At 36.2% G+C, this 26,160-nt stretch overlaps 1 protein-coding gene across 1 annotated transcript in view; it reads right to left on the bottom strand.

Annotated features, from left to right (window-relative positions):
- LOC117877028 (golgin subfamily B member 1-like) overlaps positions 1-26,160 on the bottom strand; it is a 77,496-nt gene that overhangs the window by 20,872 nt on the left and 30,464 nt on the right. The window contains exons 15-21 of the mRNA XM_034769720.1: positions 23,430-23,583; positions 22,611-22,734; positions 18,737-18,867; positions 15,796-15,905; positions 13,684-13,852; positions 12,067-12,171; positions 110-10,948 (exon numbers count right to left, since the gene is read on the bottom strand). Of these exons, the coding sequence (XP_034625611.1) occupies positions 110-10,948; positions 12,067-12,171; positions 13,684-13,852; positions 15,796-15,905; positions 18,737-18,867; positions 22,611-22,734; positions 23,430-23,583 (11,632 nt within the window). The remainder of the gene's footprint in view (positions 1-109; positions 10,949-12,066; positions 12,172-13,683; positions 13,853-15,795; positions 15,906-18,736; positions 18,868-22,610; positions 22,735-23,429; positions 23,584-26,160) is intronic.

The raw sequence follows: 26,160 nt of genomic DNA, 5'->3' as shown, positions 1-26,160 counted from the left end.
CCCTATCCATCTGAAATATTTCCAAATTGCTCTTAAAATAATTTATCTCATTGATGCCATCAGAGGCAATGGGAAATGAAGCCATGCCCTGTTTAATTTCATGAACTACCTTTGACTTGCTGAGCTCCTGCAGCAATCTGTCTCGGTCATCCTGAAGACTAGCCATGGACTTGGAAAAGGCATCAATCTGTTGAACATAATTCCCACACTCTGACGAGAGCCTGGTAATCTCACCGTCTTGGGTGATTAATGTCTTGCACAAATTTTCTATTTCATCAGCGAACTGATCAAGAGTGATCTTTTCACCATCAATAAGCACTGGGTTCAAAAAAGTATGTTCTTTGAGTACACTGAAGAGATTTGATTTAAAATAATTCAGGTCAGCTTCAAGTTCATCTGCTCTTTTTTTTTCAGACTTGAGTTCAGATGCATATTTACTCTGAAGTACCTTGAAATCCTCTATTAATCTGTCTCTATCATCTTGCAAAGCAGTCATAGCTTTTCCAAAGGACTCATTTTGGGATTTCAATTTTTTATTCTGAAATTGTGCTTCTAATAGCCTCTTCTCTGAAGATGCATCAGCTTCCTTCCACAGGAAGTTAGCATCATGTTCAAATGCTATCATACTGTATTTATCTTCTGCATCTTTTGTATTTTTGCCTACTACATTCTGGACTTCTTGAAACTTGTCCTGAAGTTTTTCACCAGGTTGTACACTAGCCTTGAAATCTTTATTCTGATTATGTTGCCCGCTCCCCCTAGTTTGTGGTTTCTCTCCAGATTCAGAAACTAGCTTCTCTTTGTTTATTGATGCAATTAGAGACTCTAAGGCTTTAACTTTGGAAGTTAATTTTTGATTTTCATGTTCTAAAGATTCTGTACTCTCCTTTTGCAATTTATTAGTCAGCTGCATTTCTTTGATTTGTTTCTGAAGATCAATTTTTTCCTGTTCAAGGTTCTTAATGCTATCCAGTTGCTGTTTAAGCAACTCTTTCAACTGATGATCTTTCAATGACAAAACTTGGTTAAGATCTTCCCTGTACTTTATTAGTTGTGCACTTTGCATTGCATTTTCAGAATGAAGATCATCTATCCGATTCAAAAGTTTTCTTAATTCTTGTTTCAGGGCACTGTTCTCACTAGCACTGTTCACTAATAGACTGTCTTTCTGACTTAAAACATTTTGGTGATGATGCTCCAGATCTTTGTATTTAGAAAAGAGATCATCTCGGTCATACTGGAGAGACGACATTGATTTTTTAAAGGCATCAATTTCACTAGCAATCTCAGCCTTATCTTGAATTGCTTTGTCTGCTTTCATCTGGAGATTTTTCAATTCATTTTCCATCCTCTGACAGGCCTCATCAGATTGTTCTCTCTCTCTTTGCAGAGACCTTATCTGCTGTTCATACTCATTAATCTGTTTTCTATGCTGAGTCTGTATCTGAGTTAGATATCCAGAAATCTCCCCACCCTTAGAAGAAATCAGTAGAGAAATTTCTGTATCTTTGTTGTTCAGCATTTCCTTCATTTGCTGAGAAATGGCAATCTGTTTTTCCAACTCTGCATGGGTCTTTTCCTTTTCAAATAGAAGTTGTTGTAATTCCTGTTCCTTTCTAGCAAAATTACTTTCCAATGCTTTTATTTCTCTTCCTGCATCACTACTATTCTCTTTAAGATGATTAAGAGAATTATTTTCTTTAAGCAGTGCTTGCAACACTGCTTCTTTTGACTGAAGAGCAATCTCCAATTCTTGTTGTCTGTTGATAAGAGTCACATTTTCTTCCTTTATTCTACACAGCTCACTATAGTGTTGTGTATCTACAGATTTTTGCCACAAGTGCATTTCATTCTTGGATTCTTCTAACATGGAATACTTAATCTTCAATTCCTGTATCTGAGCCACTTTGTCCTTCATTTCTTCTTGTAAGGACATTATTTTCTTACTACTGTCATCCATCTGTTTCTCTTTATTTTGAATAACCTCTTTGAACTGTATTTCCCAGGTTTTCATTTCACCAATTACCCGGTCCCGGTCATTTTGAAGAGAGGACATACATTTTGTAAAAGCTACTAATCTGGCCAAAGTTGCATTCAAATCAGCTTGAAGTTTCTTGTTTTGAGAGTCCTTAATGTTGATTTCCTCTTGCAACTGATGAAGCTCACTAACAGCCCTGTCTTTCTCCCGCTGAAGAATATTACGACTTTCCTCAAGGTTCAACCATTCTCTTTTGTGAACTGTTTTCAGTTGCTCAAGGCCAAGCTCTAATTCTTTCTCAAATTCTCGCCTTCGAATTTGTAGTTGGTCTTCTTTCTTCTTAAGTTCCCTTTTCACACTTAAATTCTCAGCTGCAAGCCTTTCCAGTTCACTCTTTGACTCATCCAACAAAGCTTTTTGGGAAGAAAGCTTTTCATTCAGATTGTCTATTTCTTCATTTGACTTGGCGAGCTTTTCTGTGGTATTATTTAGATCTTTTTCAAATTTTTCACTCTTTGACTGTGATAATTTCACAGATTTTTGCAAGTCCAGAATCAGTTCCTGGAATTTAATAGAATCTTTTTGCAACTGGTTAACTTCTTGCTGCTTTTCCTTTAAGAGTTCTTGCAATTCTTTGGTTTTGTTTTTTGTACCACTATTGTCCCGCTGGGCACATTTCACTTTCTCCTCAAATACTTTTACAAGATGCAACTGTTGTTCCTCTTTTTCCCTAATCACACTGCATTTCTCTGCCTTTAAGTCTTCCAACTGTTGAATCAGCAAACTGTTTTGTAACTGTGCAGATTTCAGCCTGTCTGTCAGCTGATCCACTTTTTTTACATGGTTGAGCAACTCTGTCTCCAGAAATTCTCTCTCATTTTTAACTTTGTAAGAAGTTTCTTGCGCATTTTCAAGTTCTTCCTGTAGAAGACACTTGTCATCTTCTAAAATCTTAACTCTCTCATTTAAGCTAACAATTTCTTGTTTAAGACTTCTAGATTCATTTTCTAACTTTGATAGACAGTTGTTTTTCTGGTCCAAAGATTCTTCAGTTTCTTTTACTCTTTCGGAAATCAATTCTCTCTCCTGCTGTAGGATATGCATATTTCTCTCTTTTACGGAAATATCATCATTTAACAAAGCAATCTGCTTTAATAAGGATTCTCTTTCATTTAATACATCACTGATTTTAGACTGCATATCAGTCTGTGACACTTCCATTTGAACCTGCAGGTTTTCCAAAGCTAATTTAGTTACATTCATGTCATTATGAAGGGCCTCATTTTCATTCTCAGTTTTCTCTAAAGCCTGCTTTAAGTTTTCAGAAGTGTGTTTCAATTGCTCATTTTCCTCCATTAGCTGCTTGTTCTGCAGAGCAGCTCCATGAAGATGATGCTGGTATTCTTCCATCCTTGATGCATGTTCATGTGTCTGCCTTTCTGCTTCACTCTGTAATTCATCAATTTCCAGTTGTTTGGATTCAGCAAATCGTTTCAATTGGTCCTTTATATCTTTGTTTTCATTAATGACTTCTTGAAGCTGTTTCTCAAGCTCATGTTTTTCAGATTCCCTTTCATTGAATCTGTGAATAGCTTCTTGCTTTTCTTTTCTAGTGACATCAATAACCTGCCTCATTTCTGCTATTTTGCTACTGATATTCTCATAGGCTTGCAGAAGTGACTCATATTCCTGCTTTAATTCATTATGTTTAGCTTTCCATCCTGTTAATTCAACTGTCTGAGAATCTTTTAAGGTATTGAGTTGGAAAGAAAAAGCCTCTTTCTCCTGAACTATAGTCTCCATGGTAGATTTAAGACTTTCACATGCAGCAGTTAGGTTTTCATTTTCAGTTAACAGTCTAGCATTTTGAGAAACAAGGGTCTCCTTTTCACACAATGAAGAAATAGTATCTGAGTTTTGTTTTTCTCTGCCAAGTTCAGACAACAAGCATTCAAGGGTATATGCTTTATCGGTCAGTTCTTCTTTTTCTAACATTATTCTGTCAACCTGATCTTTCAGAAATTTGTTTTCTTTCAGGGCTTCCTTGCGTGATATTAAGGCTGCTTGGAGCTTTCTTTGGAGACGTTCTCTGGACTTTTCATCTGCAGCATTCTTTTGCTCTTGTGGTTGAAACTCATCCACATTTATATTTTTCTCCCTCTGCTCTGGGGTTGTTTTTGTTTGTTTCTGAATTTGATATTTTGTTCCTTCTATTAGCTTAGCTCTCCTAGAATGATCATGTTCCAGTGACTGAATACAGATGTCTCTGTCTTGTAATCTCCCGTGGAGCAAATTAATTTCTGAATGTGACTGTACCAGTTCCTTGTCAGTGGCATTTTCATCTTTAACTTTCTTGCATAATACCATAGTATTGCTAACCTCAGAAGCTTCTACAGTCTTCTCACGTAGCATACTTAACTCCATCAACAGTTCTTTGTTTTCTTCGCTGAAATGTTTTAATTCCTTTTTCATATTGAGTAATTCTGCATTGGATTTCTCCAAACTGTTGATGAACTCCTCTCTCTCTCTCTCCATGTCTTCAAATGCCATTTTAAAATGTTTGGCTTCTTTCTGGCTTTCCTGCAAACTGAGCTGTAACTGCACAGCTTCTTTCAATATTTCCTTTTCCTGATCAAACTTATCTTTGAAATCCATTAGAGTACAATGCAGTTCCTTAATTTCCCCATTCTTTTCTGCAACTTGTATATTGGCTTGTTCAAGATCAACCTTCAATTTTTCAGATTCCTTCTGGATAGTCTTGTAATCCTCTACACTCTTTTTAATTACAGTTTCCTTCTCGTTATTCATATGTTCAATCGTAGTTTTAAGGTCCATTACCTCAGTCTCATATTTTCCCAACTTTTCTTGCAGTTGACCTATCTCAACGAACAGGCTGTCTTTGTGTTGCTTATAGTGCTGTTCCAGCTGACTCATAGAATTCTTCAAGTTTACTGTCTCTTCTGTTTTCTCACCAAGTTCAACTGCTGTCTTTCTCAACTCATCCTTTAACCTTTTTGTTTCTTCACAAAGTTTTGTATAGTCATTACTTAGTTTCTCTAACTCACTGTCTTTCATTGTCATTTCAAACTCTGCCTGTTCTGATTCTCCTAACACATCTTGAACCTCATATTTTTGTTCATCTGATTCCAACTTGTTTTGGTCAATAGTTTCTTGTTCTTGAAGTGCTGCTACATGAGACTCCAACTCTTTCTGTAGAGAGTATATTAGCAACTGATTACAATCAAATTCTTTACACTTTCTTTGATGAACTTCCTGGAGTGCCTTGTGTTCATTTTTGAGGCGTTCAAGGTCTTTAGTTTGTTCATCAAATGCCGCTACAAGTTTAGTATATTCTTTCTTTTCTTTCTGCAATTTCTTAATATTTTCTTTCCAGGTCAAAAGTGATGCCTGAAGTTTCTTTTGAAGGATTTCTTTATCTCCTTCTAATTGACCTGGCTGACTAACTTCATTATTGAAATCCACAGAATTATTACCAATGTCCCCAGAATAAGATTCTACCAAATTAATATCTTTCAATAATTCCTCCTCGTCTACAATTTCAGCCTTGAGATTTTCAAGAGTTGCAAGAAGATGAGAACGTTCCTCTCCATATTCTCTCTCTTTCTCACTAAGTACAGACTGCATGTGAGCAAGCATAGAGTCTTTTTCCTGCATGGACTTTAGATTTTGCTCAGATACTTTTTCTTTTTCAGCAAGGATATCTTTTAACTTTGCAACACTGTCCTCGAGCTGCTCCAAACTGGCTACTTTGGCAGAAAAACTTTCATTCATGTTATTTATCTTGGACTCTTTCTCAAACAGCTGTTGCTTCAGAGTTTCAAAATGGGACTCAAGATCTTTATTTTGTGTTTCAACAAGTTTCAACTGATGTGTTAACTCATCAACACTCTTCAATAATTCCTCCGTTTTTTTATGCTCTTTTTCTATTTCTTCCTGTCCAATCCCTTCAAGTTTTCCAATTTTTTGCATTAGGTCTTTTCTTATTATCAATGCAGCTTGAAGCTTCTTTTTCAGGATCTCTTTTTCCTTAACTAGTTTCTCAAGATTAAACTGCAGCTGCTCTTTTTCACTTATTAAGTCATTAAATGCAGTTTCTTTGTTGCTTAATTTAACCTGATTATGTTGCAGTTCTGTTTTACAATCTTCAAGTTGCTGGGATACTCTATTAATATTTTCTACTGAACTACTCTGAACAGCTTCCAGGTGCTGTAGTTTGGTGTTTAATATACTTCGCTCTTCAGAAAACTTCACCATTTCATTAGACATGGATTCCATGACTTGAGCAACAAAACAATCCTTTTCTTTCAGCTGCTGATTTAGTGCAGAAATTATATCATTCTGCTGGTTAGTCTGTGAGGTTAAATTTTCTACCCGGTGGTCTTTTTTCTCCATTTCTTCTAGGAGACTCACTATTTTTTTACCTTCAATGTTCAACTTCTCATGACTGATTTGGAGTTCTTTTTCTGATTTATCTAACTTCTCTTGAAGCAAATTAACTTCCTTGTTCATTTCTGCTAACAATTTTTCTCTTTCTTCCACAAGAGACTGTTGTTTATACAACGTGTCTTTGACAGTGGCCATTTCTTTTGACAGACATTCAATTTCAGAATGACAGGTATTTTTCACCTTTTCAAGATCATTCTGCAACAGCTCCTTTTCTTTCTCTATCAACTGCATACGTTTTAACTTATCTTTTATAATACCCATTTCTTTCTCCTTTTCTAAAAGAAGCAGCTGAAATTCCTCTCCTTCCATTTCTTTGCTCAGAATAGTGGATACCATGGCAGAGAATTTTTCCAATTTAGTTTTACTACTACTAACTTGCTGACCAACATCTGAAGTCTCTGCATCCTTTTCTTTGAAGAAATGTCTACTACTAAGTAATGCAGATAGGCTTTTAGTTAGCTCCTCTTTTATAACATCCAGCTCTTGCTGTAAAGACTGGATTTTACCATCCTTTGGTTTCATTTCACTTTCTAAACTGCTCAGCTGTTCTTTAAGAATGGCATTTTGTTGAGTTGCCCTATCAAGTTCTGTTACCCACTTGTGTTCTGACTCAATTAGACTTTGTTCTAACTTTTCAATTTTAAGCTTTAATTCAGAGACTTCTTCACCCTTCACACTAACCTGCATCTGTAACTGCTCTTTTTCGTTCTTCATCTTCAGTTTGACAGCATCTATCTGCATTCTTGAGTAATTCTCAGTGACTTCTAGTTTTTCATGAATTTCTTGTAGTTCTTCTGTTTTTTGCTGTAACTGATTTTGGTATGTAATAAGTTCTTTGTTTTCTACAATCAACTTATCAATAGTCTCTTGTAAGAGAATTTTCTCTTTCACTAAAGAATCCACCTGTTGCTGCAATCTCTCTATTACAAGAGCGCTGTCACGGCAGTCTTGGGAGGATTTGGAATGTACATTGTTCAGCTCAGACTTTAAATGTTCAATATTTTTAGCCTGTTCGGTGCATTGCATATAGAGAGTATGTAAAGTTAATTCTTTTTGCTGTGTATCTTGTTTCCATATATTTATTTGATCCTGTGCTTTTTGGTGTTCATGTTTTACAGAGTCCAGTTCACCTGTCAGAGAATCAATTTTCTTCTGGTTAATAGCAAAATTGTCATCTTTTTCCTGCAAAACACTAGTAAGGCTTTTCACAGCTGCAGCACTTTTCTCTAGTTCCTCTCTAAGCATCTCTATCTCATTAGTAAGAGCACTAATGTTGCTCTCAGCCAGCTGTATACTGACATCTTTTTTGTTTAATGAATTAAGTAGCCCAGCTATAACTTCCTCCTTCTTACTAAGTAATACATTAAGTGTGTTTCTTTGCTCATACTGAGCTGCAAATTTTTCCTGCAGAGATAAGAAAGCATTTTCTTTTTCCTGTACCAGTTCTTTGGACTTTTGTATTTCTTGTGTCAGTTCATGCATCTGACTCTGAAGCTGAGAAACTAACTGTATCTTCTCTTCATCTTCACTTGCTCTGTCACTTAGCTTTTTGAGGAGACTTGTTTTTTCCACAAGAGAAGATTCTTTTTCTAGCATGGACTGGCTAATATCATTTATTACTTTCTTCTGATCATTTATCTCTTTTTTTAGTTTTAGTGTGGCTTCTTCCAGATCCGTAACCTGGTTTCTTAAGACCTCACATTCTCTCTCTTTGTCATGAAGATCGGTCTTCAATTTATCATTGACTAATGTGGCATTACTGACAGCCAATTCCTTCTCTAGAACAATTGTTTTTAACTGTTCTGCTTCAGAGGTTAAAGACTCTAACTGTTTTTGCTGCATACAGAAAGACTCCTGTACTTCAGAAATGTGTGCTTTCAAATTAACATATTCATCTATCTTTTGCTTTAAAGACTCATCTTTCTGTATAACTGACTGATTCAATTCTGCTGTTTTTTCCATCATATTTTTAAGCTGACACTGAAGGTCAGAAATTATCTCCATATTCTCAGACAGTTGAAATCTAAGCAAATCAGACTCCTCGGATTTATCTTTAAACAACTTTAATTCTTGGGCTTGCTTCTTAAATTCATTTTCTTTTTCTTGTGCTGCCTGTCTAAGCTGACTGGTTTCAGAGCTCACAGCTTGTACCTGGTTTTGCAAATCTGAAATTATTTTCAAATGCTGCCCTTCTCCTGCCACTTTGTTTTCTTTCATTTGCTGAATCAAAGCTTCCTTCTCAGAAAGGAGAGCGTCTTTTTCCTCAACAGCAATTTTTAATTTTTCATTTTCAATGGTTAGGCTATCAATTTGGTGCTTCAAAGCTAAAATATTATAATCTTGCTGAGACACGTGTGAAGTCAAGGCAGATATTTCATCTGACTTTTTCATTACTGTAGCATTAACTGTTTCAATATCTACTTTCAATTTTTCATTTTCTAGATTTAGTATGTGTGCTTGGTGCTTAACTGACACAATTTCTGACTGGTGCTGTGTCAACTGAGACTGAAGATCAGCACATTCACTTGACTTTTTGCTGCATATAACTGAAATGTCTTCCTTTTCATGTTTTAGCATATCCCCTTCTTTCCTTAGTAGTTCCACTTGGTTATTTAACATTGCACTTCTTCCGGTGTTCTCAGCAACCTGCTTATGTAGATTCTCAAGCTCTACATCTTGATTTTTTATAGTAAAATCTCTCTCTTCCACTGACTGAGATAACTTTATATTTGCCTCCTTAAGCTTTCGAACTTCATTCTGTAACTTTTCCATATCCACTTTATTTTCCTCTACTTGCTTACGCAAGGAAACATTATGAAGGATTTGTTCTTCTTTAGCTTCAAAATCCACAGTTATGTCTTGAATTTGTTTCTGCAATAATAATATTTTTTCCTCACTCTGGCTGAGCTGCTGGACTAGTGTGTTACATTCAGTTAACTTATTATTTAGCATTTCTTCTTTTTCTACTTCTCTGACTTTAGCATCCTTCAACTGAATGATGAATGATTGTATTTGTTCATGTAACTGTTGTGTCAGCGCCTTGCTTTCAGACAGCTGATTGGTTAGCACATCGTATTCCTTTCTTTTCTCTAGCAGCTGCTCTGTGACTGAATTTTCTTTTTGCTCTACAAGTGTTGAAAGTTGCTCAACCTTTTTCATTAACACCTCTTTATCATAATTTAGCTCTGAAAGTGTTTTTTGGTACTCTGTTTCACTGACAGATACCTTATTCTCCATCTCTGCTACAGCCTTGTTTCTCTTCAACAGCTCACACTCCTTCATGTCCAATAGTTTGGACAAACTCTCATTTTCACTGACTAATTGTTGCTTTTCTTTTTCCACAGTATCTATGATATTTCTCAGATGTTCATTTCCTTTTATTTGCTCTGACAAATCTTTTTCTTTCCCCTCAAGAGCTGCTTGCAACTGCTTATTAATTAAAATAACTGTTTGTGTCTCTGCTTCCATCTTACTAACTATTTCTTGTCTTTCAGTTATGTGGTTCTTAAGTTCTTCAAATTGCATCTCTTTGGCTTTCAGGTCTCCAATTAATTTATGTTTAGTCTCTTCACTTTGCTGCTCCACAATCTGAAGTTTTTGCTCCAACGATGTAATCATCTCTAGTTTCTCTTGTAAAACATTTTTAACTGTTTCTTGATGTTCAGTATGTTCTGCAAGCTGTCTGGATAACTTAGCCAATTCTTCATCTTTATTTGCAGCTTCCAAAACTAGCTTGTTGTATAAATCTTTAACTGATTTTAACTCCTTCTCAAAACTCTGTTCTTTGTTCTCCTTCTCTTTAAGCAAACTCTCTAGTTTCTCCTTTATAGAGCTGTTTTCATCAAGCTGGGATTTCAAATATTTAGTTTCTTCCCTGTATTTTGCCTCAGTTTCTTGTAGTTTTTCAGAAGTTTTATTAATTTGTTCTTTCAGCAAAGTAATCTGTGACTCACACTCCATGAGCTTGTTATGGTATGTAACCTTGTTGGACTTGATTTCAGAACGTAGATCCTTAATTGTTATGCTGTTCTCACTGATTTGCCTTATCAACTCCTCGTTTTCTTTGGTTTTAGCTTCAGTCTGGCTTTTAGATTTCTCCAGTTCCAACCCCATTATATTACTCTGCTCAGAAAGTACAGAAATCTTCATGCTTGTATCTCTTACATCAGCTGTTTGAACTTCTTTGAGTAAGTGGGTTTCCCTTTCAGCCTTTGTCAATGCTTCTTCCATCTCTCTTATTTCTTCCTCTTTGCACTGGATCTGGCGTTTTAGAATGACAATCTGTTCAGAATACTCAGTCATACTGGAAGAGAGAGCAGACATTTCTTTATCTTTTTCCACTAGTACTTCCTTGAGGTTGTCAATTTCTCTTTCACGTCGCTGGAGGTCTTGAATTAGTTGAGATCTCTCCTCTAAATGGTTTGTGTTCAATCTGTCAAGTTCTTCATTTGTCTGGTTAAGTTCCAGTTGCATCAATTCTACCATGGCATCTTGTTTCAAGGTCTAAACATCAAGAAAACAATGTTACAAAATACGCTAGTTGAGAGGAAAAACTGCTCTACTGCTTATGAGACCAGTACCCAAAGCTAAATAATCAATCTCATTAAACAATGCTTGAACTAAAAACCTGTATAATGATATAGTAACAAATTACCATATATACTTGATCATAAGCTGGTTCGTTTATAAGCCGACCCCCCCAAGATGGATAAGTAAAAATGGAAAAATTTTATAACCTGTTCATAAGCTGACCCTATAATTCAGGGGTCAGCAAACTTTGGCTCCCAGGCCATCAGGCTAAGCCGCTGGTGGGCCGAGATGGTTTGTTTACCTTGAGCATCCGCAGGCACGGAGGTAAACCTAAGTAAACAAAGTGTCCCGGCGCACCAGCTGCTTACCCTGATGGGCCGGGAAAGCAACTGGTGGGGAAATTTTTTTGGGGTGGGGGTTGTGGGGGAGAAGCAGCTGGGAGTCAGGGCAGTAACCCCTGTAACCACCCCCCACATGACCCCACCCCTAGCCCAGGACCCCCACACTCTCCCCATCCCTTCCCACCTTATCTGGGGAGGGCCACGGGAGGATGTCTCTGACCTGGCTGGAGTTGCTCCGGCAGGCTGGGCAGCGCGGTCGCAGCCTGCTCCAGCGGGCCAGACTGGGTGGAATGGCCACAGCATGTTCCAGTGGGCTGGGCCGGGTGGCGTGGCCGCAGCGTGCTCTGGGGGGTGGGACCGAGCGGCTCAGCTGTAGCCTGCCAGCCCCGGAGCTGCAGCTGTTTTGGAGGCTGGGGGAGAGTAGCGTGGCCAGAAGTGGAGAGACTCTGGCCCCGCGTCTTCCCTTCTGGCTCTGCTGGCTGTGCTGCCTCTCCTGCTCCCTCTGCTGGGGGGAGGGGCTGTGTCCCACCTCTCCCTCTCTATACCCGTTCATAAGCCGACCCCCATCTCTGGTGCTTCCCATTTTTACTAAAAAAATTCAGCTTATGAACGAGTATATACAGTAACTAAGGGTTATTTTATGATGACTTTCATATTCAAAAAAGTTTACATATTCTGCTAGACAATTATAATGGATCAAGCCAAACTAAGCACATGTAAAAAAATTTCCACATCACTTTAATGAGTTACCTTTTCTTTAAATGTGGCAACTTTTTCTGTTAGATCATTGATAGCTATTTTCTGTTCAGTGCACTCCACTTCATACGCATTGTACTTCTTCAAGACTTCATCCAGCTTAACATAAAAGAAATTTTTTATGGAGATATGTAAGTACACAAAAGAAATAATGTCTGTAAATTACAATCCTGAATTTAAGTTTACATAATTCTGATTTATAAAGAAACTGCTATACAGTCTACACGCAGGGACCTTTTAATTGACCAATGAGACACAGATTTGTAGGGATAAAGCATAGTAATTGTATAATGAGTCACAGCAACATCAGACAACAGTTCAGCACAAGTAAGTAATACCACATTCAATTGAAAGTGCAGAAGATTCTAAATAGGAAAAATGACAATAGTGTTATTGGAATATGACCAGGAAGCCAAGGTAAACACCCCAAAATTTTGGTCATTTATATCTCATCCAAGAGATGTCAAAACAAAATTTATTCACAAGAACACAAACTATTATTCAAAAGGAATGTAAAATGAGATAGAATTAGATGGGTCAGAGAATCAGTTTCAAGCTGGCTGAGGTAATTTGAAGTTGTTACCATCTGTGAAGGGTCACACCCTCACACTGACAGGGAGGGGACTAAAAAGTTTCGCTCAGCCTGTTCAACACCAACGAGGAGCACCGGCAATGCTTCTTCTGCCGGGAGGGTGTAGGGGGAAGGAGTAGCTTAAAAGGGAAAACCTGCCATAAGAAGGGGCAGTGAAGAGGGAGAAGGCTGCCCCACCTCAACAACCGAGATAGGCCCACCGAGAGGGAAACAGCAACGAGCCTCACTGCTCCCAAAGCCACAGGACACAGACTCAGAGCAGCACGTACGATGAAGAAGGGGACCCTGTGTAGACTAAGCTCAAAGGGCTGACCCAGGAAGACTGCCTGAACTTCAGTTCATCCTTGCTTCTTTTCAATTTCCCATGGAGCGCCCCCCATATGGGAAGAAAGAGAGCAAAACTTTTCTGTTTGTTGCTTCAAGAACACCTTGGGCATCTGCCATGGGGGGAGAGAAAGACAGTCCAAGGACCTGAAGAGGACTCTGGAGAGGATTTGAGGGGAACCATGCCCCCTACACCATCCAACAGATATTCAGTGGCCTTTGTGAAACGAACTGACAAGACTCAGTCCAGCTCCTACTGAGCAGATGCCAAAATCAAAACTAGCATCCTGGTTAGCAGCCTCAACTAAGAAACCAAAGTTGAATAGGCCTGGAGATTGAACTATTGTACTTCCCCCATATGAAGGGGCAGCTTCGGAAGAGGTGGAGTGTATCCAATATATCATTAATAAAAGGGTTTGGGTTGCTAGTGTTGTCTCTCCTGTACCTTTTCCAGGCATTGACATTTACTTCAAATTGTAAAACACATTTAAAAAAAAAGGCCTAAAACTTGCATTCAATTAGGAAACTGTTACCCAATATAACAGGATTATATTTTCTTTCATTATTTCTATTAATTCTTTGCAAGACTTTTCCAAAATGAATAGATTCCAAATCAAAAGAAGGCTACATGCATTTAAATTCAATATTGTTCCAAAAGTAATTACGTTCAGTGCCTCACTGTGTGTTCAACTTACCTTCTGTTCAGTTTGCACAAGCTTTTCATCAAGTTCCTTGTTCAGAATATCTTTTTCTTGAAGTAACTGCCTCAAATCTTCAATCTGCTCTAGTTTTTCTGTTGTACTCAACAGCTTTTGTTCCTTCTCCGCAAGTGAAGTTTCAAGGAAGCTTTTTCTATCACTTAATCTAGCAAGAAAATATTTATTTAGAACTCTAATACTCAATGTTCATTTTATTAAGTAGTATTTGAAAACAGAGCTTGTTATTTTCCAGTCTTAACTTTCTAAAGCCAATGTATAATTTTTTAGGGCTATTAAGCAATTAAAAAAATTAATTGAGCTGTTAAACAATACATTACCATTTATTTAAATTTTTTGGATGTTTTCTACATTTTCAAGTATATTGATTTCAATTACAACACAATACAAAATGTACGGTGCTCACTTTATACTTATTTTTGATTACAAATGTTTGCACTGTAAAAAACAAAAGAAATAGTATTTTTCAATTCACCTAATACAAGTACTGTAGTGTAATCTCTATCACGAAAGTTGAACGTACAAATGTAGAATTATGTAAAAAAAAACTGCATTAAAAAATAAAACAATGTAAAACTTTAACGCTTACAAGTTCAATCAGTCCTACTTCTTGTTCAGCCAATCACTCAGACAAACAAGTTTGTTTACATTTGCAGGCGATAACGCTGCCCGCTTCTTGTTTACAATGTCACCTGAAAGTGAGAACAGACGTTTGCTTGGCACTGTTGTAGCTGGCGATGCAAGATATTTACATGCCAGATGCATTAAAGAGTCATATGTCCCTTCATGCTTCAACCACCTGATGACAGGTTCTGCTCGATAACGATCCAAACAGTGTGGAGCGATGCATGTTCTTTTTAATCATCTTAGTCAGATGCTACCAGTAGAAAGTTGATTTTCTTTTTTGGTGGTTTGGGTTCTGTAGTTTCTGCATTAGGGTGTTGCTCTTTTAAGACTTCTCCACATCTCATCCCTCTCAGATTTTGGAAGGCATTTCAAATTCTTAAATCTTGGGTCGAGTGCTGTAGCTGTCTTTAGAAATTTCACATTGGTATCTTCTGAAATTTGTGTCACATTTGCAGTAAAAGTGTTTTTAAAACGATCAACATCTGAGACTGCTATAACATGAAATATATGGCGGAATGCGGGTAAAGCAGGAGACATACAATTCTCCCCCAAGGAGTTCAGTCACAAATTTAATTAATGCATTTTTTTTTTAACAAGTGTCATCAGCATGGGAACATGTCCCCTGGAACGGTGGCCAAAGCATGAAGAGGCATATGAATCTTTAGTGCATTTGGCAAGTAAATATCTTGCAATGCCAGCTACAACAGTGCCATGCAAACACCTGTTCTCACTTTCAGGTGACATTATTAAGAAGTGGGCAGCATTATCTCCCATAAATGTAAACAAACATGTTTATCTTAGTGATTGGCTGAACAAGAAGTAGGACTGAGTGGACCTGTAGGCTTCAAAGTTTTACATTGTTTTGTTTTTGAGTGAAGTTATGTAACAAAAAAACCCCCTACATTTGTAAGTTGTAATTTCTTTATCATGAAAGTGCACTACAGTACTTGTATGAGGTGAACTGAAAAAAATATTTCTTATTTTTACAGTGCAAATATTTGAGATAAAAAATAATATCAAGTGAGCATTGTACAATTTGTATTCTGTTTTGTAATTTAAATTGATATATTTGAAAATGTAGAAAAACATCAAAAAATATTTAATAAATTTCAATTGGTATTCTATTGTTTAACAGTGCGATTAATCGTGATTAATTTTTTTAATTGCGGTTACTTTTTTTGAGTTAATTGCGTGTGTTAACTGTGATTAATCAAAAACCCTAATAATTTTCTAAATACAATTTATATTACTATGAATTCACTGTTTGTACACTTACCATAAAAATAACCAAGTCCAGAAATAATCTGATTTTACTATTGTAGTGGAAATCAAGAATTATTTTCAAGCTTGCTGAAAGTATTATATTCTTTATGTTTCACTGCAAATGTAAATTTAAAGCTGCAAAAGGACACATGTATAATTGCAACTGGTCCTGTACTGAATGTTTTAAAAAAAATATTTTACCCTTTAAGCTGTTCATTCAAACTGGAAACAAGCACTTGGTGCTTTTCTGCATCTCGCATTTGTTGGGTACGCAGTTGACTGAGCTGGGTCTGCAAACGTTCATTTTCACTCTGCAACAAAGCAATGGTGAACATGATTACAGCTCACAAATATGCAGAATGGCAATAAAATAGACATCTTGAAAATCTGCCCCATAGTGTTTCACATTCTACACACTGTAAAGATTATTGTTCTAGCATATTAGTGATTACCAATTCAGGTCTGAAATATTACTGGTTCAAACAGTAGATGTTACTCACCTTTGAGAGGTTTCTCCCTTAGTGATTGCATCATAACATGAAACTCAAGAGACTCTAAACACTTTACACAAAAAGACAACAAAATACAAATACTCGTACTGTGTAAAAGCAGCTTACTTTTCTGTGCTTGCCTTCACTACATTGTTAGCTTGAGGTATAACTCACGTTTTGCCCCTAACCTGATTCCTGTCCACACCCAAAATCTCTAGATCGAATAAAGTGGTGCTTTAAGTGGTGAATTAGCTGACCCATAAGGGGGCTGGTTGGTTGAAGCCTGAGTGCTGATGGTGCTAGTAATAAAATGGGAATTCAACAGCTGGAGTTACTACTCATCAGCGGCTAATTAATGATTCTGTGGTGCTAGTCAAGTCACTCTAGGTAGCTGGTGTGTTGTTTCAGAGTGGCTGCTCTGATTCCATTCTCACTCAAGACTGACTAGCTTGAATGGAGTAACTCTAATGTATTTATTTACTCAAGCTAACTGTTGCAGTGAAGACAAGTTCTAAAAGGAGAACACCAGAGACAGCTCATTCTTTGAAAACATTTTCCATGTTGATTTGAACACAGTAATGAATTCCAACTGCTTCTCTGCAGATCTTTTTAAACCTTTGTTGTTGCTCTGATCAAAGGCAACCAGCAATCTGCAGTAGATTACAAAATAATCTGTGGAAGGAGGTGAAAAGAAAAATAAAGCAAGCTCCAATGACACAGTTTATAACACAGTATAACTCTGTTACTCTAGCCAACTTCACTGCACCAGTTCATGAGTAAAACTGCAAAACAAAACAAACAACCAGCAACCACAATCAAAAGCAACATACAGAAATCCAAAATCACCAACAAGAGTTGGTAGGACAAACAATATGGCAAACCTGTCACCTCTAGGGAAAATATGCTATCACTTTGGAGTGGGCAGAACACACCTGTACAGCCCTCAATGGCTGCCCTTCTTCCTCTACACCAAATGTTACCTGTATTGAAAGGCTTTGTTACAAGATTCTCAAATATTAACATATGGTTGTCTGCCTCTTAATATAAACAACTTAATTTAGAAAAAATACTCAGTAATTTAATATATGCATTTTACTAGCTAAAGGAACAATTAGATATATACCACAACTGTGGAGTTTTAGGGAGAAGTTAGTCATGTCATTTTGAAAACTTAGAAAATTGTCAAACAAAATAATGTATGGACCAGAAAACTTTTAAAACATCTGTTTGGATTTAAAGCTTTTAATTTATTATTTCATTTGGTGTCTTCATGGATTAATTTTGGGAGGTTTCTAGAAACAGGCATTAATAAGTGAAACAATTATTACTATTATTTTTTTAAAATCACAAGCAGTTACCATAACAACCTAAATACCATACCATATTAAAAAAGAGTAATAGAGACATTAACTGCTAAGAAACTCCCTCTATACTTTGAAGGTGTAATTTATGGCGATTTCAATCTTGTGGAAAAAGGACAGATTTCGGGTGATATCCTGACATCACTGAAATCAATGCAACTTTTGCCAGTGAATTAAATGGGCCAGGATCTCTCTGTAGGCTGGTAGCTAAACATCAGAAGCATACTCACACACAGGTTTTAAACTATATGTAGGGATAACTACATCCTTTTGTGCACTAGATAGAATCCTTCCACGGCAAAGTTAATTTTAATGTATGGGGTTTTTAAAAATGTAATAGATACTACCAACCATTTTACCAAGACAGGGAATCAACAACTGTTACAGATCAACTACTCTGTACAGGACGTAGTAAGTTACTCAAGTGTCAAAAGTGAATGTTCAAATTATTCTCCATAGTGTCCTCCTACTTTTTAGATTTTCATATGTATTTATTTCACACCCTATTTGCCTGCTATCTGATAGATCATCTTGGTTTACGTGTCCTCTGCTTGCAACTCTCATAAATATGGGGGTTGCTCTACCACTTTGGGAGCTTCCATCTATCTAGAAAAATCTCTCTCCTCCCTTCACCTACAGGCCCTTCCCTTATTAAATCTGACTTCAATAATTTCATTTTCTTATTAGCTTTTAACTTCTCTGATTATGAAGTGTTATGCAACCTCCTTTAGCCTATGAGAAAATGATGTACTATTGATATTAGAAGTGATATTAAAGATAAGTAGTTATTAGGGCTTGATTCCTCACTCACATCAGAATAAAACCGAAGTAACTACTGAAATGCAGATGTAGAGTAAGTGAAAATACACTTGTGTCAGTAACAGAAGAATCAAGTTCTTGACCTCTGAAACAGGCCCTAAACTGTTGATGACAAAAATGATATTGAATTTCAACATGCTGCTGCCACTAGTAACAGGCTTCTAATGATTATTTTTTTATTGAATAATTATTTTCAAAGATATTTTTCAGTTTTTGCAGGGTAAGAAATATTTCTCACTGTGTGACATTCTTGCAGTGAGCAAAATGGGTGCAGTTTTCCACTGTTCAGTACCACACAATATAGTATGAGTTCATCGGACTGTAATATTACCCCATATAATATTTTTGAAGTACAAAAATATACTGTAGAATCTTTTGCTAATCTTCATTTTTGCTTTGCTATAGACTATTTTCATCCAAATATAAAGAGAACACTAAACGAGTCTCCCTACATCATCTTCAGCTCCTCACCTGAAGGGCTTCCATTCTGCCTTGCAGCTGTATTCGGTCTTCCAAGTCCTGACAGCGTTCCTCCAGGATTAGAATTTGTTCCTGTAGTTGATTTCTTTCCAATTCCAACTCTTCCACTACTGTCCGCAAACCTATGTAGTTTCAAAGGGAAAATATCTATTTCAAGAACGGTTCCAAACAACGTGTTTCACATATAGATAACATAAGTCTAGCAACTACCCACACCATTATTGGTTTAATTTTCAGAGGTGTTGAGCACCTGCAGGTTCCAATGGATTTCAGTGGGAATTCTGGATGCTCAGCATCTCTGAAAAACAGGTCACCATATTTATAAAGGCTTTAATGATCAAATATTCCCTGAACTTTTCAAATAATGGGATTAAGTTCACAGTTCAAGATTCCCTATAAGAACTAGCAAAGTTATCTTGCCATGTACAAGCAAAGGGCCCAATCCTGTGAATGTTTATGAATTGAGTAATTTTACTCAAATGAGTAAAGTTGTTTGTTTGCAGGATCCACTTCTAAGCACCATTAACATATATCAAGTGAAGTGGACTATCAAAAGCTGGGAGCTCATCTGTTCAACAGAAAATAGCAATTTTATTTTAAAGCAGACCTGACAAAGGAATATTCACTGGGTACACTGACTTTTCAAAGACAAAAATTAGCTATCCTGTACAATGACAATGCTCATATTTGTTATATGTGGTGTAGTTGCAGTTGTGTCGGTCCCAGGATGTTAGAGAGACAAAGTCGGTGAGGCAATATCTTTTATTTTCAGTCCAATAAAAGATATCACCTCACCACCTTGTCTCTGGAATGCTCACATTTGGAAGTTTTGCCTTATGGAGAATGAAGTGGGAATGATGAGTAGCTGACCCAATCCATGCTAGACAGGAAAACATATTAAACGATAACTGACATGTGGCTTCTTGAAACCACTGCACAGTGCTCTAGGATGCGTGAGACTGCAACCTTTGCGCACCAGTATATTATTAGCCAGACAAAGTCATATGATTGTTTAAGAAACGCTTTGGGAGTCCAGAAGGCAACACCTTCCAGATTGACCTATGTTGATGACGGTCCTATTTTACAGACTAACACACTAATAAAAAAAAAATTTTTTTTTTTTGGTATTTTAAAAAAATCTGACTTGTTTCAATTTTTTTTTATTTAAATTAAGTATAGGTTTATTTTTTTTAAAGTAAACCTATTTAAAATTAAATGTGAAATTGACAATCTATTAAAATAATTTAAATTAAATACAAAAATAATATTAAGCAGTACATGGTTTGCTGCCAACTGTTAAAGTCAAACCACTGAACTGCTGGAAGTCATTGAATAAGCATCTGGAATCAGAGTTTGTGGACGTGTTAAACCAGCTTTTACAGCAGCCACCATTCATTTCAGTTTATTCAACCAGTTCAGTTCAATGACTAGTTCATTCAGAGTTAAGAAACCAGAAAAATCAGTTCAATTCACTAACTACAGATAAGAGTTCCTTTGTTTACTAAATTAGTTAGTGTTAAATGCAAAACATGTTCTGATAAACTTATTGATAAGAAAAAGTTTATGTATCTAGCACTTAAGGTAGTCCTATTTAATTAAAAAGTTTTAAATGCTGTTTTTGTGCATTTTAAATCAAATTTGAATTTCCATTCAAATAGATCCACACACAAGTAAAAAATTAATCATCTTCTAACATAAAAATGTAAAAATTAAGAATATGTATAAATGTAAGGTAAGCTATATAACTGCTTAAATAAATATGCATAAGTATAGTATATCCTCCTGATTAGCAAAAACACCAAATTTAATGTACAGGCTATATTTAGCTGCAAATCACTGTGTTTTAATGGTTATCAACTAATGAGATTCAACCTTTTTATATGAAAATAAAGTAAAAATGCAAAGCACAATTAAATCAATTATTTAAATCAAGGTTTCCTGCTTGCTGATTTTAACCATTAAATTGGTGATTTAAATCACTGATTTAAATCACTGCATTAATAATAATAATAATAATAATGGAGATATCCCATCTCCTAGAACTGGAAGGGACCTTGAAAGGTCATCAAGTCCAGCCCCCCGCCTTCACTAGCAGGACCAAGTACTGATTTTGCCCCAGATTCCCAAGTGGCCCCCTCAAGGATTGAACTCACAACCCTGGGTTTAGCAGGCCAATGCTCAAACCACTGAGCTATCCCTCCCCCCCACTGAGCTATCCCTCCCCCCATTCTGCTGCCAAACTAAGGTACTGGGCCAAATTCATTTCCAGTCTCATACGAAGTAAAACTGTCAAACTATATTTCCTCCCATTTCTATCACATTTCTTCAGGTCAAGTTTCATTCTAGTTGAGAAGCACCAGGGTTTCACATCTGCATATTCCTTATGCTATTCTTGTTCAATAATCTCCTTGATAAACACAAAGCAGCCAGTTCTGATGGCATAAATTATTAGCTTCTTCAGAAAAGTTTTACCTAAGAGTGCCATGTGAAAAAATAGATGCTTTTTAAATGGATCAATCAGCTAACAAAACAAAACTCTGGATTGATGGTTAACTACAAACAAGTCAGGATTCAGAATTAAAGACCATAACCATGTAATTAAGAGGCATTAGGCAAATAAAGGTGGATCTTTCACTATTACACTGAATCTACGTTATATTTTTAAATGATGAAGAGGGCATATATGACTCCAAAGCCACTAGCTAGGATTATGAAAAAGGACAATTCACAGTACAACTAAATTATCTGCTGAACATTTGTGTGTTGCAGTAGTTAATACACACATTTGTACTTATACAACTTCTAGTTTAAACCAGTATCTGCTGCAAAAGCCTGTAGATTTTAAATCAGGGCTATTGAGAACTGTAAGTAACTGTCCCAAACCCTAAAAACACTTGCATTTTCCTGCCACGTTCCCAGTTCCCTACCCAGCAACCTTGCAAGCTTCTACTCCGCATGCCAAAGCAAAAATCAGCTGACTTGTGAGAACATCACACAAAAATTGCTGCAATTTTCTTCAATGGTTGAGATTTTCAATTAAAACTTTATCTGTCAAATTAAAAAAAAATCCTATATTTCAAACAATTTCAAAACCCAAGATACTCTGTGTGTATAAATGTTTGAAAACTATTGCTTCTAAGCTGAATATTCCATTACTTATGATAGCTGTAAATTTACTTTGATAAGCGATTACCTTTCACCTAAATTATTATCTTGAGAAAGATGTAGATGAAAGGGTGAATGTAATGTTTCTAACAAATGTCCCGGGACTATACGTTTACTTTGTAGTAGACCTTTGCAAAACAGTACTAAGAAACGCCCGCAACAGTTCTTGATTTTTTATCATAACTAAAGAAACACTTGTAACATATGGACTTGACTGATAAACTGCCAATAAGATACAACTACCATCTTCCACAGATATGAAAATAGAGGAAGAAATAATGCACATACATATACACATAAGCATTTAATCTTAAAACTAAAATGACACAGAAGTGGAATATAATGGTTTGGTTGGAAAACAAGATTATATAAAGTGGAGCCACTTCAACAAGAACAAGACTAATAACTTAAAAATATATATAATCTTACCATACAGGACAATACATTTTGACGGGCACAAGGATTGGGAGAGTCCCAGGTGTTAAACCATGACTGTGTTCTAGTTCTGAACCAAAACTAGACAGTTCATCCAGCACGCACATGCTTCAAAATGAAATGGAAAAAAATGCAAGCCAAAAAAAATTCAACAAAGATTAGAATACACCACAAAATGGGTTGTTAGTTAAATTTGAAAAACAAAAATAAACACAAAATACAGATGCTGTGCATGCTTTAATAAACGGTCTAGCGGTTATCACACCTGCATTAGGAGAAGTGTACTCTGGCCACCAACCTCCCATGTTCTCTCCTTCAGCTGAATCAGTGCTATCCAAGGTGACATTCAGCTCTTGAAAGCATTGTTTTCTGTCAAAGCTGTATTCCTCCTACACACAGGACATGAGAGCAGAGATCAATAAAAAAAAGACATGTACTTAAGATACACACTCAGCTGTCAAAAGGGACAGTTGCAATTAAAATTATATGAATGACTTCTATATTAAGGTAGAACTTTACTAATGAATCTAAGTCTGAGATATCAGAGGTAATTAAATATAGAAAAAAATTTCCTGTAAGATGTGAGCATGATATTGATATCTCCTAACCCTACATACACATTAATGGATAATGATCACAAGCATCTATAAGAAAAAAAAAAAAAATCAATGATTACCTCAAAGAAGGACACTAGAATTAATTGATGCTCTTTAGAGATCATCCCATGCCATCCCACTGAAAACAGCCCTGATTCACTAAGGTATTTAAACACTGGCTTAACTTGCAGCATGCGTGTTATTCCATGGGAAATTTCTTAATGACTTGAGATTAAACACATGTAAATTTCATAACCTAAAGAGAAACCTATGATGCTACTAGAATTTACCTGTATCATTTATGCCTATATACACATCTTTGTTTTGTTTACCTCTGTAAACCCTTCTTCACCTCCCGTCCTTCAATTATATCTTTGTATTCAGCTGTAAAGCACCATGCATACTTATGGCGCCATATAAATAACAGAATTACTACTGTCCTTGATTAACATATAGGTAAAATGTGTTTTTTATTTCTACCAACCTACCTGATGTTTCCCGCTGGCCTGGTTGCTCTTCCTTCTTGCCTGCTGCAGCCTGCCAGTTCTTTGAACTGCAGTCAGTTCCTCCTCCAGCTCCTGCTGCCCTGAGACTATGGCTGGATCAGAGCAGCCAGGAAAGAACCAGTCATCCTCAATCAGTTTTGTGCCACAGGAAAGCAATTACATTTACACATCACACACATACTAGATACAAAGAGATCAGTGACAGACTGAAGTTCCTATGAATGACTGACAGGAATAAGATTATTGGAGCAATCCATAGCATTCACCTTGTGATTTCCTCAAACAATGTTACACAGAAAGTAAGAATAACTTTCATGTAATTCTTTCAGAAGTCTATTGAAGTATGCTTCTTCAGCAGCATTTTAGAAAGACTGACTATGAAAGAGGGATTTGTATTTTGACACTGAAGTAAAAATGCAGCCAATTAAATTGCCAAATTACAACTCAGTTCAATCTGCCAGGTTAAAATACAACTAATTTGTATAATAAAGACATCAGCTGAAATTGCTGTATTTTTGTACAGCTGAACAATCACATGCATTTTTATGGAAATGAAATGCTTCTTGCTTGTATCTTTAATTTTAGTGTGAGCTACAATGCCAGATAATTTGAGGAAGTCACAAGCATGTGTTACACTGCAAACTGGCATCAAACCATCTTATCAGACATTAATAATATGATTCTTGGTAAAACAAATATAGAATCACTTGTAAATAACACACCCTGAATATTCAGAGTATGGAAGCTTAAATATGCATCCTGTCCAGTGTTAGAAATGATTTTTCCATTTTAAGTACATTCCCATCTGTTTTGTGATATGACAAAACGTGTGATAGGTTGGGGAATAGATGTTTCATGCAAAGCAGACAAAACAGCATGAAGAAATAAAGATAAAGGTGGCTCCATACTTTAATAACTGTTGAATCTGAGAGTAGATATGGCCTCTGCACTCAACAAATTAATCTAATTCAAAGTCAGTTCTCCCCACAGTCCATGATGTTCATAGATGAGGTAAGAAATGGATCGAATTCATTCCTGGTGTAACACTGGGACAGACTGATTCCCACTGGAATGCCCCTGACTTAACCCAAGTTACGGTACCCAATACCCATAAAATTTATTTTTGTCACATTTATGTTAGATGTCATTAGGAATTCTTTTTGCCCCCCCACTCTCCCCAAATGATAGAATTAATGGAAAACTATAAGGTAATAAGAGATCTAATTAGTGCAACTCTACAATACTAGGTCGAATTAAAAAAAAAAAAGGGGGGGGGGTAAGTGTTTTGTATGGGACACCACTGAGTTAAAATTCACATATTATTACAAAATTTCCTTGGCTAAGTTACTACCCCCACGTTAAACTAATAAAACTAAAAAGATTTTTTAGACACCTAGTTTGGTGTGGGAGCTTGTTTTTGTATGTTTTGCCATTTATTTTGGCTGTTTACTTCTTGCCTTGGACAGTAAAAATAAAGTAGTCATTTTCACTTTTGCTTTTAATCATGTTTTGGTTTTATGCATTACAACAATAATTCAGGGTTGAGTTGCAAATACTGCTCGGGAATCTTCATTTGATTTTATTTAAACATGGTTTCCACTAGAATTAAAATAAATAAAAAATATGCAGGCTTTTCTTAGGTTTTGTAAAAGTGAAAAATTCTTATACCCATACTCACATTAAGTTGTACCTTTCTTTGCAAATAGTCCCACTGAAATCAATGGAACCATTTGTGAAGCAAGATGCTATTCAATGCAAGTATCAGAATTTGTAAAAAACAAACAAATGTTTTTTTAAGTAAACTTGACAGTGTCCCAATAATTTGGCAATGCAAAGGAGGAATGAAAAAATAATTACAGCTATCGATTAATCACAGTTAACTCACGTGTTTAACTCAGAAAAATTAATCATGATTAAAAATATTAATCGCAATTTATCAGTTTTAATCGCACTGCTAAACAATGCAATCCCAATTGAAATTTATTAAATATTTTTGGACGTTTCTCTATATTTTCAAATATACTGACTTCAGTTACAACGCAGAATACCAAGTGTACAGTGCTCACTTTATATTATTTTTTTATCCTGTTTAGAGTGCAAATATTTGTAAAAGAAATAGTATTTTTCAATTAACCTCACACAAGTACTGTAGTGCAATCTCTTTATCCTGAAAGTGCAACTTACAAATAATGTAGATTTTTTTTGTTACATAACTGCACTCAAAAATAAAACAATATAAAACTTTCGAGCCTACAAGTCCACTCAGTCCTACTACTTCTTCAGTCAATCGCTAAGACAAACACATTTGTTTACATTTGCAGAAAATAATGCTGCCCGCTTCTTATTTACAGTGTCACCAGAAAGTGAGAACAGGTATTTGCACGACATTTCTGTAGCTAGCATTGCAAGGTATTTACATTCCAGATTTGCTAAACATACATATGCCCCTTCAAGCTTTGGCCACCATTCTAGAGGACATGCTGATAACGCTTATTAAAAAAAATAATGCATTAATTAAATTTGGGGGAGAACTGCATGTCTCCTGCTCTGTTTTACCCACATTCTGCCATGTACTTTATATTATAGCAGTCTCAGATGATGACCAAGCATGTTGTTCATTTTAAGAACACTTTCACTGCAGATTACACAAAACGCAAAGAAGATACCAATGTGAGATTTCTAAGGATGGATACAGCTCTCGACCCAAGATTTA

Source organism: Trachemys scripta, chromosome 4 (genome assembly GCF_013100865.1).
Source record: "Trachemys scripta elegans isolate TJP31775 chromosome 4, CAS_Tse_1.0, whole genome shotgun sequence".
Lineage (NCBI taxonomy): Eukaryota > Metazoa > Chordata > Testudines > Emydidae > Trachemys > Trachemys scripta.
This window is presented reverse-complemented; position numbering and strand designations above follow the sequence as displayed.